We start from the raw sequence: 12,897 nt of genomic DNA, 5'->3' as shown, positions 1-12,897 counted from the left end.
AGAAAATGTTATTACGTGGCCAATTCTGCATTCCAGCATGGATGCTCACTGCTGAATTCAGGGATACTGTCTTCAAGCTCTCAGATCTACAGATTTAAGGAAGAATAAATATGTGTGCTATGCTTCTACTACCAACCTCAGAGTTCATTGTTCAGTTCTATGCCTGTACCATCCTCTACCAAATTAACTCTATTGACCAGTACTGAGTGAGCTCTTATGTTCTAGAGTTGAAAACATTCACACCCTTCTAAGAAAAGGGGGGAAGGGGGGGGGAGTGTCAGTGTCTAAAGCTTATCTGCTGTGGAAAAAAAAATCTGGGAATAAAATAAACACTTCTTTCATTTTGTCTTGAAAGCAATTTGGAAGGAAAAAAAAACCAAATAGATTGTGAACAAACAATTGTGAAAGCAATATTGATATTGCCATCAATGCATTTTAAAATATTTAAATCTGCTTCTGATTATCTTACATGCTTTCCATTTGGCATTTACTGCTTCTGATTATCTTACGTGACTTCCACTTGGCATTTAACAAACCCCCCAGGGCCTGATCAAACGTCAGCTGAAATTAAATCCTTCCTATTCCCACTGAGTGCTATTCTGTTCCGTAGGATCGCTCCATGGTCAGAGTGGCCAGGGAGGCAATGGATAGCTTTAAACACGTCCTCACCACGAGCTGGGACAGGAGGAGAGGGAAGCAGAGATGAAGGCAGTCATGGGATGTGTTCTGCATCCCAGAGTGTGAGTCACAGGAAAAGGCATCCTTCAGCTTCAGCTGGGGCTGCAGTTAAGACTTTGCTGCCCTTAAGACTTTGTGTGATTTTCTGAATGCATGCAAGTAGATTGCAAATGAGTCCAGTTAATCAAATATGCTTTTAGTTTTCAGCTGGAGTCACTGGTAAGCTGTGTTGGGCTGTGCTGCTTGGGGTAAATGGGGAAAACAACCTCAGATGGGTTTGGCTCTGTGTCTGTACTGAATGTGTGAACAAACGCATCCGGAAGGAATAATTTCATGTTTACTTTGAAATGTGTTTCCTCAAGTTTTCCAGTAATTCACTTTCTGCAAATATTTGAGCCAGTAAAATCTAATCACACAAACATTATGGAAAGTAAATGCCAAACAAGTGTGAGCCAAAGAAAATTCATTTAAAATCCAGGAAGGACATCTACAAAATTCAGTTGGCCTTTAGCTGCTGCTGAGAAGGACAGGTCTCAGTTCCTCTTGCTGAATGTGTGCTGTTTTATGTAACTAAGAAGTTAATAGATAAGGGATTGATCCTGACTTTTCCCAAACCTGGGGTGAACCATAAGGAGTGGGCAGTGAGGAATATTTCTGTCTGTTTAAGGTTGGGTTTGGCCTGCAGTGCAATGGTAGTCTCAGAGGGCTTTTGTGTGGGTGCTCTGCTGAGGCTAGAGCAATGTTAAGTGTACAACATCATGATACTAACTTAAATGAGGATAATTAAAATGAATATAGAATTTAAAAGAGGCCTCCTGAATTTTTAGCTGCCTATGCTTTTCCCTTTCTTTCTTCTTTTTTTTTTTTTTTTTAATTTATTTTTTTTTTTTTTTACTTAAAAAATGTTGCTGTATTTATTTTCCATTCACAGTGTTGAAGGCAGTCAGCTGGAACATCCAGCAGAAAGGGCACAGTGCTGTGAGGCTTGCAGCCAGGTCCAGCCCTGCCCCACAATAAATGAGGGCACCTTGGCTTTTGGGGATGCTGGGAGGCATTCGGCACTCAGCATGACTGGCCAATGTAAATGAATGCTGGCAAGGCACTGATATACCCAGATTAAAGCTGATACATAGTTAGTCCACCTGACTGTTGATAATAATTGCAGTAACCAGCTGCACTGTATTAACCCCAATGGTTGTTACTGTATGCTGAGGGCATATGTTATCTGCAGAAGTTTCATATTTCTTTTTAAAACGGGAGTTATCCATTAATAAAATAGAAAGTGATTGCATGAATGTGCTCCCTACATAGGTGGCCTGGAAAAACACGCGCAGAGCTTTTTTCCAGGGCTTCCCTGCATGCAGTGCTGCCCCATGTCTTCCCAGCCCCAGAAGGGCTCCCAGGAAATGGGAGAAACACACCAGTAATTCACTGCAGGGATGGGCAACAAGTAAGTACTTGAACTTTGTTGTCCAGTGAAAAGGAAACAAGACCATCTTGCAGTGGGAGAAGGAGCATGAAAAGATGTTAATCGCATGAGCAGTAATCTCTTTGGCTGCTCAGTGTGCCACACTTGGGCTTTGTTTGCCTTGACTTATCTGGCTTACTTATCCCAATCCGTGTGATCTTGGAGCTGGTGGAGGGCCTCTTGAAGCGTGCACAAGATCAGCTACTGGGGAAGGGCAATGAAACGTTAAGGAGGAAAGGTGGTATCATAAAAAAGGAACCTTCCAGGCCACCTATCTCGACGAAAGGGCTCAGATGGGCAATAAAAGCAGAAAATCATTGAGACAGCAATGAGTTATGAAGGCTATTAAAACCCACAACTGAATTTACAGAATAAGCTTCCCCTGATGTATTATAAAAATGCTTTTCCCCAGGAACTAAAGATACCAAAATTTGTACTGCAGATTAATTACAGCTTTATTTAGCAGAACTTGGGGAACAGGGGTTCACCTTGGTCAAAATAGCACGGATGCTAGTAGTGCTAAACTTTCTGAATTTCAGCTACTGCCAGGAAATCATTAACATTACATTTAACAATTTCAGACACTTCTGGTTTTGAACTCCAATTTTATTATTTATGGAATCTTGATTGCAGGAAAAACATACCCAGCCCTTGTATTTAGATTCTGTTTACAAAGGAGCTCTGTGTTCTCACTGGAACCTGCATAAGAACAGAAAAGTAGATTATGTGGTTTTTTTAATAGTTCTTCACAAAGAGTCTTCTGTTTCTAACAAATGGTTTATGCAAATGTATTCTCTGTACTGCTTCAAGCTGCATTCGTGGAAAAATGACCATTATGCAATAGGGAACAAATGACTATTCACTGCGTCATTTCTTAGGTGAGCTCATGGACAACATATATTTCACAGCCACCGCCTTTCTCCAGTTCTGTAGTTTTGACAGAGGGCAGAGAAGTATTGACTGGCAGTGGGAAATGCAGAGCACTGGCTTTAAGCCTTTCCAACAGTATTCCAAGAAAGGCAATTGGGGATTTTACATTGCATACTAGAAGAAAATGTTCATGGTAAAGGACTGTTGGACAAAGGGGCAGTATAGATGAAAGAAAAGTAGCTACATCTTCAAAGTTACAGCTACTGCTGGACTTTGGAAGGACAAGAGGGCAAAGTTTCACAAAAACCTTCAAAGGATACGAGCCCTGGAGTGGCAAAAAAAATGAGACAGTTTGGAACATATAGGCTGTATCTTAACAAGACTTATTCATACAAGCCAGCTTGCTTGTTTGAATTAGGCTAGGGTTAGACAGTGAGTAAAGACTCATTTTCCATTTCGGAAGGGAAAGGGATGGGTAGGTAGCAGGAATTTGATCTTTTACAATAAAATAGACTTAAGTCATCAGTTCATGAGCAAACTTTGTATGTAAATGACAGTGTAATATAATATAGAGCAAGAAACTGAAAGGTGTAATGGGAGTTAAAGTAGCTGTAGTATGAATGTTTTAAGCCCCCTTTGCCTCTTATGTACCTCGTATGACAGCAGTTAAGCTTCTTGAGTTGAGTCCCGCGAGTGAACATAGCAGTCTGGGGAAAGCATCTAGGCTTGTCACTCTCTATTCTGCACTTCTGCAGTTTTTCTTCAGATGTTTTTGTGATTTGGAGATAGAACATCAGTTTTTTTCAAGAGTTAAGGGAATCTCAGCTTGTCCAGTTCCTCAGCCATTTGCGTATTTTCTTACTGGCCATCTGCAATGACTGGATAGTTGGGTAACTGTGCTTATCTTGGAGATAAATAATCTTTCATGAATTTCATACATTCATTTCATACTGTTTGAAAAAAAAAAAATAGGTATCAGATCTCTTGCATTTGTTTAGAGCAACGATACGCAGTGTATGAATACAGGGTAATTAATACCTTTGATCACTGGCCTTTTCAAGTTTGTCACATTAAATGCAGTTGGAGGCTGGAAAACCGTAACTGTTTCATGCATGTAAGTAAATATACATACATGGTAAGTATGTTTGATTAACTGGTGACCAGAGCTCATCAACTAAGACTAGAGGACATGCACTACCAGATCATGTAGCACTGCTTCTTCCCCAGTTATTTTTACAAACTATATTCAGAAAATAATTTAGTGCCTGGTCCAGATCTATATAATAGTAATGCATGTCATGCAGAACACAGTTTTATACTTTTCTGATTCCATCAACAGGTACTGTAATAAACATTCCTAACTAACAGTTCAGTAGTTGAGTAATAAAAAATTCCTACGCTCAAGTACCAATACCATCCACTGCAAGAGGTTTACATTAATCTTCAAGGACAGTGAAAAGCCTGCCTTACCTTCTCTGTGGAGTCTGAGGCTTTGCTTAACGTGTGTTTTTAATGCCTTTATGTAGACTGTATGTGCTAATATCAAGACTCTAAGCTGAGCATTGTTTCCAGCTTCCCCTGGACTGCATTTCTGGCTGAAGAACAAACAAATATTGAAAGCAATTCACAGGAGAAAAAAATTACTGAAAACACCAAAGACGTGTTCCATTTGTAGATTTAATTAAGATACCATGTCAATAGAAAAGCACTCTCTCACAGAATAACAATTCCCTGCTGCTGTATATGCACCGAGCCAGTGCTGGGGAGCTTATTTCCAAGGTAGAAGATACTGGCCCCCACCACAGCTACCAAGATAAGTGATATGGCACACGTATAGAGAAGGCCAGGTCTGTGCTTACTCGCGGCCTTTCCCTGAGAGCCAGTTAGCTCCCAACAGGGTGACTGGCTGTGTGGTCAGCCCTACCAGGGTCATTCTGGAGTAAATGCCAGTAGCCTGACTGACATATTTTAACTGTGACCACACTTACACTATTCTTGATTGCAGTAAAGGATACTTAATTTCAAGAAATTCTCTGAAAGCCAGCAGGATGTTTGGAAAACCAAGTGCTGCTCAGAGTGTGGAAAGGTATTGGAGTTGGTGTCAGAGCATAAACAGTTAAAGAAAGCCTTTTGAAGCGTCCATCTAGGGTCATGGTGAATGGGGATGTTGAATCCAGTCCTCACCACTCTTTCCTTCAATGGTGCATTCAGCTCGGGCTCTACATAGCATTGCCTTTAGACTGGTGAATCTATTTTTAGCAGGTAAAAGGCCAGTTAAGTTATTCTGAGTAAGTAAAAATGAGATTTTGATTTGCAATTTCCAGGGACTATTTCCTTCTGACAAATAAACAAATAGATATGTATCCATCTTAAACACTAAACAAAAGTCCTCAATTTGCCCAAAAATTGTGGCATGTCAAGTTGCAGCTATAGTCACTATTCTCATCTTTCCATCAGGCTATTTGATTTGTTATAAATAAAACCCTGTTGCAGACAAAGCCAGAAAACACTGTATCCCAGTAACTTTCCCCAGACTGGCACCAGTGGGTACAGCCATGTCTGCAAAACACATTTCTGACAATGAGATTTACATAAAGAAAAAATGGTCTAAAATTTGACCAGAATCAACAGTGAGACTGTAACAGAGATGGGAGTGTAAGCTCAGGCTCCTACTGTTTTAACCTCAAAATTTCTCTCAAATTCCTTCTTGGAAGTCATGCTTGCCCTACTTAGAAAGATACTAAAATACTTCTTGCATAACTGCTCAGGAAAGGCCATACATAGGGAATAAATTACTGAGCTGGCATTAATTTCATTTCACTCAAATGCTCTGCAATACAACATATTTTACATCAGCTCCACTGCGTAAGGTTCTTCTATCAACTCAAAGAAAAAAGTTTGACATCAAATTTATTTCTTGGATAATATACTGGATGCTTCTGAAGCGCACACTGAAGCATGAAGTGATAGTGTCTGTTGAAGCCATCAGTTCTTATTGACAAGTCTGGTTAAATTATCAGGTTGTATGTAATTTTATTTGAGTGTAGGAAAATGAAGGTTATAGCCAAGAGCTTGGTGGGGTTTTCTTTCCTGAGATGATGATTTATTCATTTTGGCTTCAATAGCTACGGTGTCAGGCGTATTTTATATTTTTCCAACTTTGACACTTCAAACATTTGATTTCCCTTTGCAACTTCCAACCTAGAGCATGTTTCCCATTATAGATATTCAAGTGACTGCCTTGCACACACTGACTCATGAGGCTGGTTTTTATTTTCACAAAATATATAACCCCATTTGAATAAAACACAGATGGTGTCCAAGACATTATACACAGCAAATTTGCCATTCCTTCCTTCATCCCCTCTGTGTTCAGTTCCTCAGATTTGAGCCTCAACATCTCCGAGAGGGCACAGCAACAGAAATTTGATGCCATTCATACTTGAGTATGCTATAATTGATAATGTGCAGTTTTAAAATTACTACAGTTTTTCTATAGGATTTCACATTTGAAGCTCTGCTTTAAAAGTGAGACACACAGCCCTCAGAAGGTATTGAACAGGCAGCTTCACATGGTCTTTTGGTGGAGTTTGCATCAGAGGCACACAAGATGGAAGACGCAGGCACTTGGCACCAAATGACTTTCCTTTCCAGTTGACAGCTGGAGCAGATACTGTGGCCTCTTAAAGCACCAAACAATTTCAAAGGGAAAATTCAATATAATATTACAGTAAATTAACTGAGTAAACTAACCTGCTGAAACCCATTGAAGAAAAATTATTCTTAATTTACTATGAAAGTGTAAGAATTATAATATGCACGTGCACAATGGTTACTTGGAAAGTGTAAGACCTAGATTTTTGAAATCTCTTGGCATCACTAGATGGCATTGGAGGGTGGTTTACCTCATCATAGGAGAAAGGCAGCTACACTAGATGTTAAGGAATTGATTCCAAGAAAGCTGAAGGCATGTCCAGTGCCTTTGGAGACATGAACTGCAACACAAAGCAAGAGCCAATGTTGGCTGGTCAGTTGCTGAGATGCTGGAATTTCATTCTGTTGCACAGAAGCAGTGCAGCACTGGTGAGCAAGATCTGGAAGACTGAAGCTCAGAAAGAAATAACTTGCAGGTTATTGAAGAGGCTGAGAACTGATAGCACGTGGGCTGGTGACTGCAGAAAGGTGAAAGTTAGTCCATTCTTGAGATTTAGTGGGGAATTTTGGTACTGCACACTCATTTCTCCATCACAGTAAATCTTGACCACCCAACAAATATTTCTTATATAAATGGCACCTCTATTTTTCACATACCTTTCTATTACCTAGTTCCCATGTCCCTTTCCTATTACTTTTAAAATGGTGTATATTTGCCATCCTGTGATGTTTTTGCCTAGCATCAGCATCCATTTGGGAATTATTGTTAATTTCAGTCAGTAGACTCAGTAGCACCACAACTGCAGTGTTTTCTGAATTGTGGGAGTATTATTACACTCATACAGTTCTCTTTTATTCACACTCTAGTAGTTGCTAAAAAAAAAAAAAAACAAAGAAAAGTATGTTCCTGCGTAACCACATAATTCAAGGAGCTTGGTCTTTAAGAAATGAACCATATATCAGAGTAATTATAGGTCATGAAACATGTGCTGCAATATAAGGCTGAAATATGGTAATTTCTTTTCACATCTGCCACCTTGACCTGCAACCCAAGTTATTAAACATTAATTCTCTAGGTAGAACGTACAGTCTATTTGCAGACTCACTGCCTATACAATAAAGCGGGTATTATTTTTTGCCTCTGTAGTATTCTCTCTCTTAAAACCCGTGTATTACCTAACTTCCATCCCAAATCAGAAATCAGAACCAGATGAAGATGCAGATGAAGATTTGACTTTTAACTGAGGTATTTTGTTCTTGAAATGGGCATTAGTTTTGCCACTCAGGGGACTGCAGTCCAGGATGGTAAAATATGTGGAAATAATAGCATTCACATGATCAATAGCTGATGTCCAAGAATGAGGTGAGGTCTGGTAATAAGTCGTGTAGTGTTTTTAATAGGTCATGAACTTGCACAGAGCCAAGGTCTTGTACAAAATGTGAAATATGTCCACTTCTAAAACTGCCATTGTGCCCCTCATCATCCATCTGACCGGCTGTTCCACATAACCTCTAGTGTATTTATAGAAAGCTTTTATTTGTAGATACCAGTTTGTACCATTGTCTGAATACATGCTGGGTTCTCCTGAATGCTGACAACTCAGGCTTGTTAGGACATCCTTGAACTCAACAGAATGATAAATGAGGATGACATGAAACCTGTTGAACAGTAAGTTTGTCAAAATAATACTCTTTTCCTGAGATTATTTATTGAATGGTGTGTCTTTAATTTGCTTAGTCTTGCTAAAGCTTCCACCTTAAGGGTAAGGTAATGCTCCATGCTGTCACTGTTATACACATGCTTACACACACATATTATGTGTAAAGATAGGGGAAAATCAGTGTATTTTTCCTCACTTTTATGGTCAAACCATTTAGATTCAAGAAGTGGGTTCTATTTTGTTCCTTCTTCACAGATACTCATCTAACAGTCTGATTCTGTTTTGTGTGAACATAAATCAAGGATTAACTGGATTACACTGGTAAAATCAAGCAAAGTAAGATCAGATTTTGGCTTTATCATTTCAAGTAGTCACTGGATAGTTTAGTCTTCCTTCTTAGCCTTACAGTCTTTTGCTGAAACACTGTGATGAGCGGGGATTTTTTGTTTATAACCACAATTTCTAATATAGGCATTGTTTGACCTCTGGCTTGACATCAGAGACACTTGAATAATCAGGATGGCTCCTATTGAATTATATTTCCCTTTAGCTTGCATGGGGAAGTGGGGCACTTATTAAACAAAGACGAACATTGACTGTGTGCATCTACAAAGGGAAGAGACACGATACTTTTGCTTCCTTTACATTTTTTAAATGCAGCTTTCAAAACCTTCCATGTCAGCTTCAAAAAAATACACTTGGAGTTACTTGCAAGCAAGTTACCTGTTAAGGTTAAAATGCCGATGTCTACATCTGTACTGAAGGATTTATATGATCTTTACATGTCCTGGGGGCTCTCAGAAGCAGTTCTCTGAAACACTTTCCTCATCTACCTGCAGAGGGGTGTGAGAGAGCAGCAAAGCAAGACAACTCTGTAGGAATCCCTGACCACAGCAGAGAAAGCCCATGTGGTAACCACCTCTTCCCAGACAGCTGTCTAGAACTGACATGTTAGCCGCCACATCTACTCCTTTGCTCATCTAGAATAAACACAAGGTTGCATTCACTCACTGTAAGCTGTGGTACAAATGATACAAATTCATCACTCCATTAGTCAGGCAGGAAGACCATGGGCAGCCCCTGAAGGTACTTAATGCCACAGCCTGAGCAGGACACTGCTGCCCCAGATTAGAGCAAGCACACAGCACAGCCCTGCAGAGAGCTGCGACTTCATGGAGCTCTCACTTCTCCAGATGAATCCAACATCCTGTTTAGCACTTCATTTTGTACGTAGCCAATTGCTTTTTCACTAGGTAAATAATCTCTGTTCAGTGTGACATAGACATAAATAAGTGTACACGTACACACACGTGCACGCACGCAGACATCAATCATTTAAAGCCATGTGGGTGTCTTCTTTCATATTTCTACCTTGTGGCCTGAGTACGTTAGGAAATGTAAAAAGCAGTCAAAAAGTTATGGGGGGGGAGGAAATAGAAACGCTTTTTTCCACAGAAGACATGGTATGGTTCCTGGCTGAGCAGAACAGACCTGCCAGCTCCCTTTGAGCTCTGCCTCCTCCTCCTTCGCTGTGGCTTCTCAGGGGTTTCCACGCCACGAGCGCCAGTCAGGCACTGCTGAATCAGACCCACAGCTGCCAAAGACACTTTCTCCCTATGAATTCGAGCTTTTACCAGTGCTTATTACAGCTATTAAACTCACTCGTTGTAGTATCACGCCTTTCTTATTAAGATTTAAATCATGATTTCCATTGGAAACCTTCCTCTCAGAGAGTTATAAAACTGCCTATATAAAGTTGATTACTGCTGTAATCTAGAATGCAGCTTCTTGGCTCATGGCTGTTTCTTACTTATTTGATCTGTGTTTGCAAAAGCTGATGTAAATTGGTTTGGCAAGTTTGTTTAATTCCAGAGATAAACAATTTCTGACTTCAGAGGTGTTTGGTTGTTTTTTTTTTCAGGCATGCAGAAAATGATGAAGTGAAATCACCCTTAGGTATCTGCCCATAGTATTAAAGAATTACCCCAGATACCTTTCTTTTTCTTTTAACTGTTGACAATTTTTTTTATCTAGGAATGCAGATAAAAGATTTATAATCATTCACTTTGTTTTTAAATGCTGTGTATTTTTGGAATGGTGTGTAGACCTTAATGGGGAGGCAATCATGGGAGCCTAAACACTTTCCAAATACATACCAGCACCTCAGTGCCAACAACCCATATCACTTCAATGAACTGTGCAGTACGTATTGGCATGATTTATGTAGCAATTTTTAAAGAATCTGTAGTGTTTGTTTATTACTGAAGCGTGATTGATGGGTTCCTAAGTGCACTGCGACACAATCAGCTGAGCTATTGTGGTGGGTAGTTTGATAATCTGCGAGTTACCCCCATTATAGCAATGTCATTTCAGTGGACTGCCAGACATCGTTAGAGTATCAGTGACCTCAGAGGAACTGTGGTGAGACAAGACCTGCCGCTAAATGTGTCACCATCTGACCACCCCTACTGTGCAATCACTTGGACTATGAAAATTTCTGCCCATCTTCCTTGCTCTCCTGCTACCCTTCTGTCTATGTCCAGCAAGAAAAGAAACCATCCAGCACCATGGAAGCCATGGGAGCAACATCAGTTCCTTCCTGGAAATAACACCCTGGGTTTAATTCGACTTACAGTGCACTGTAACTAAACCCTCCCTGGATTATGGCGTTTATTTTCAACACAAGAAAAGTAAGCATGAAAGAGGTTGTATTTATCTTTCATTTATTACAAAAATAAAACATTTAAGAAACAAATGCACTTTTTTTTTTTTCCTGGCTGTACAAACTACAAAACAATATGACATTGGTCACTTTAGCATTTACTTCATTGCTTTCACTGAAAGCAAATTCTCTAGACACACCATGCCTATAAAAAGCATTTTATATAGAATTAAGGCTAGCATTCAATTACCATTATTAAGGTCATTTACTTCATTCACTCTAAGAATTAGCAAGCAGTGCCTTAGGAAACCATGGATTTGATGATAAATATGAATAACTGCAAGATATTCCATAAAATAGCCCTGTTCCACCAGATGGACTGCTTTGCCAGTTTGTCAAAGATGTGGCTTAGTGAACAACTCAAACTTGATTCAACAAAAGTCTTAAGCACAGGCTTAATTGTAAGCATATGCTTAGGCCTATCCCTATTCAGCAAAGCATTCAGCACTTGGGTAAGCCCCGGCCTTTCAGTGGGACCATTCATATGCTTATGTGATTTGCTAGACCTATGAAATGGCTCTTTTAAATTAAAAAAATGAACCTTTGTGATAACATTGGAAGCGAAAATGAAAATTAGCTACAGTCTTGCAATTCTAAACATAATCAATTCCTTCATTTTGACAAACATGTTGCTATTGCATATTTGATAGCTTTAACATGAATGCTGATTGTCTTCGGCAATGTTGGATATTTAGCTTACAAATTGATATGTTTTAGTTACTCTGTTGTGATTGTACGAGCTCAAATAAATATCAATACAGAGGATACAGACTTCTCATAGAAATAATCAACTTCTGCCCCTGTACACACACGCGCAGGTCAGAAAGGTCACACTAACATTGCTTAGAAAAGCTGGAGCTGCCAGTTGAGTTATATCCAAAACTATATCCCAACAGTGTATCGTATTTTGTATTTTGCTTCGTTTTAAAAATCACATTTTCAAAATGTTGTCTTATTGCACATTCATCCTGGTCATGCAGGTTACTTCTTAAAAGTTTTGTTTAGCACTCTATAGATTAGAATGAGTAATAGTGCAATTATCTCTCTGGACACAGCCGTCCTATACGCAACAGCTGCCTATATTTATACACAAACAGCTCTGGTCACTCACACATCAGACTGAGCCACTTTAGCTGTCAGTCTGTCACTTTCACATATGTTATCTTGTCAGGATCAGGCATGATATGATTTGAAGCCGCCTTGAAGAAGACAAGCTGACGACCTGCACAGAGTAGGAAACGGAGGAGAAAGGTAATTAGCAGTGATGAGCAAAAGGTTGCCTGCTTTACAGTAATGACATTTTGTATTCACAATCAACCAATGCATTCTTTAGGCAATCCAACACTGAAGTCTTTATTAACTTTAACTCCAAGCTGTAATGCTTTCACTTGAAGTTGTACTAAACATTCCTTGCTTTCCATACATTTACACAATTATGGTCAAGATGCAGCTACATAAAGTTAACAAGGTAAATAAGGGAGAGGTCTGAAGGTTTTAATATAAATGTAACATAAATTTTTAAAAGGGAAGGCTTCAAAGACTCTCCTGCTGATATAAATGGACCTGGGTTCAGCGCTTCAATGAAGGGAAGTCATCTGACTGCACAGGAGAGATGTCACCTTCTCATGCTTGAATCTTTGTAATACCAATCAGCACCATACACATTAAACATAACCTTCACTAAAACAGCTCTTGCTGATCACTTCATAGCTCTGGGTTTTTATACATGCTCAGGCAACATATGCTTTATACCAAAAATAAATAAATAAATAATCCAGCAAGTGACAATCTCCTGGGCAGTGTAAGGCACCAAATTCAGCTGAATTCAGTCAGGTTTCATTCAC

At 39.4% G+C, this 12,897-nt stretch overlaps 1 protein-coding gene across 1 annotated transcript in view; it reads right to left on the bottom strand.

The window, feature by feature from the left end:
- Positions 1 to 11,032: 11,032 nt before the first annotated feature.
- Positions 11,033 to 12,897, bottom strand: part of PKDCC (protein kinase domain containing, cytoplasmic) — a 31,460-nt gene continuing 29,595 nt past the window's right edge. Inside the window, exon 7 of the mRNA XM_015857386.2 lies at positions 11,033 to 12,275. Coding sequence (XP_015712872.1) covers positions 12,190 to 12,275 — 86 coding nt within the window. The 3' untranslated portion in view covers positions 11,033 to 12,189. The remainder of the gene's footprint in view (positions 12,276 to 12,897) is intronic.

The sequence above is a fragment of the Coturnix japonica genome, chromosome 3, assembly GCF_001577835.2.
Source record: "Coturnix japonica isolate 7356 chromosome 3, Coturnix japonica 2.1, whole genome shotgun sequence".
In the NCBI taxonomy this organism is placed as follows: Eukaryota; Metazoa; Chordata; class Aves; order Galliformes; family Phasianidae; genus Coturnix; species Coturnix japonica.
Note: the sequence above shows the minus strand (reverse complement) of the source record. Positions and strands in the feature narration are given on the sequence as shown.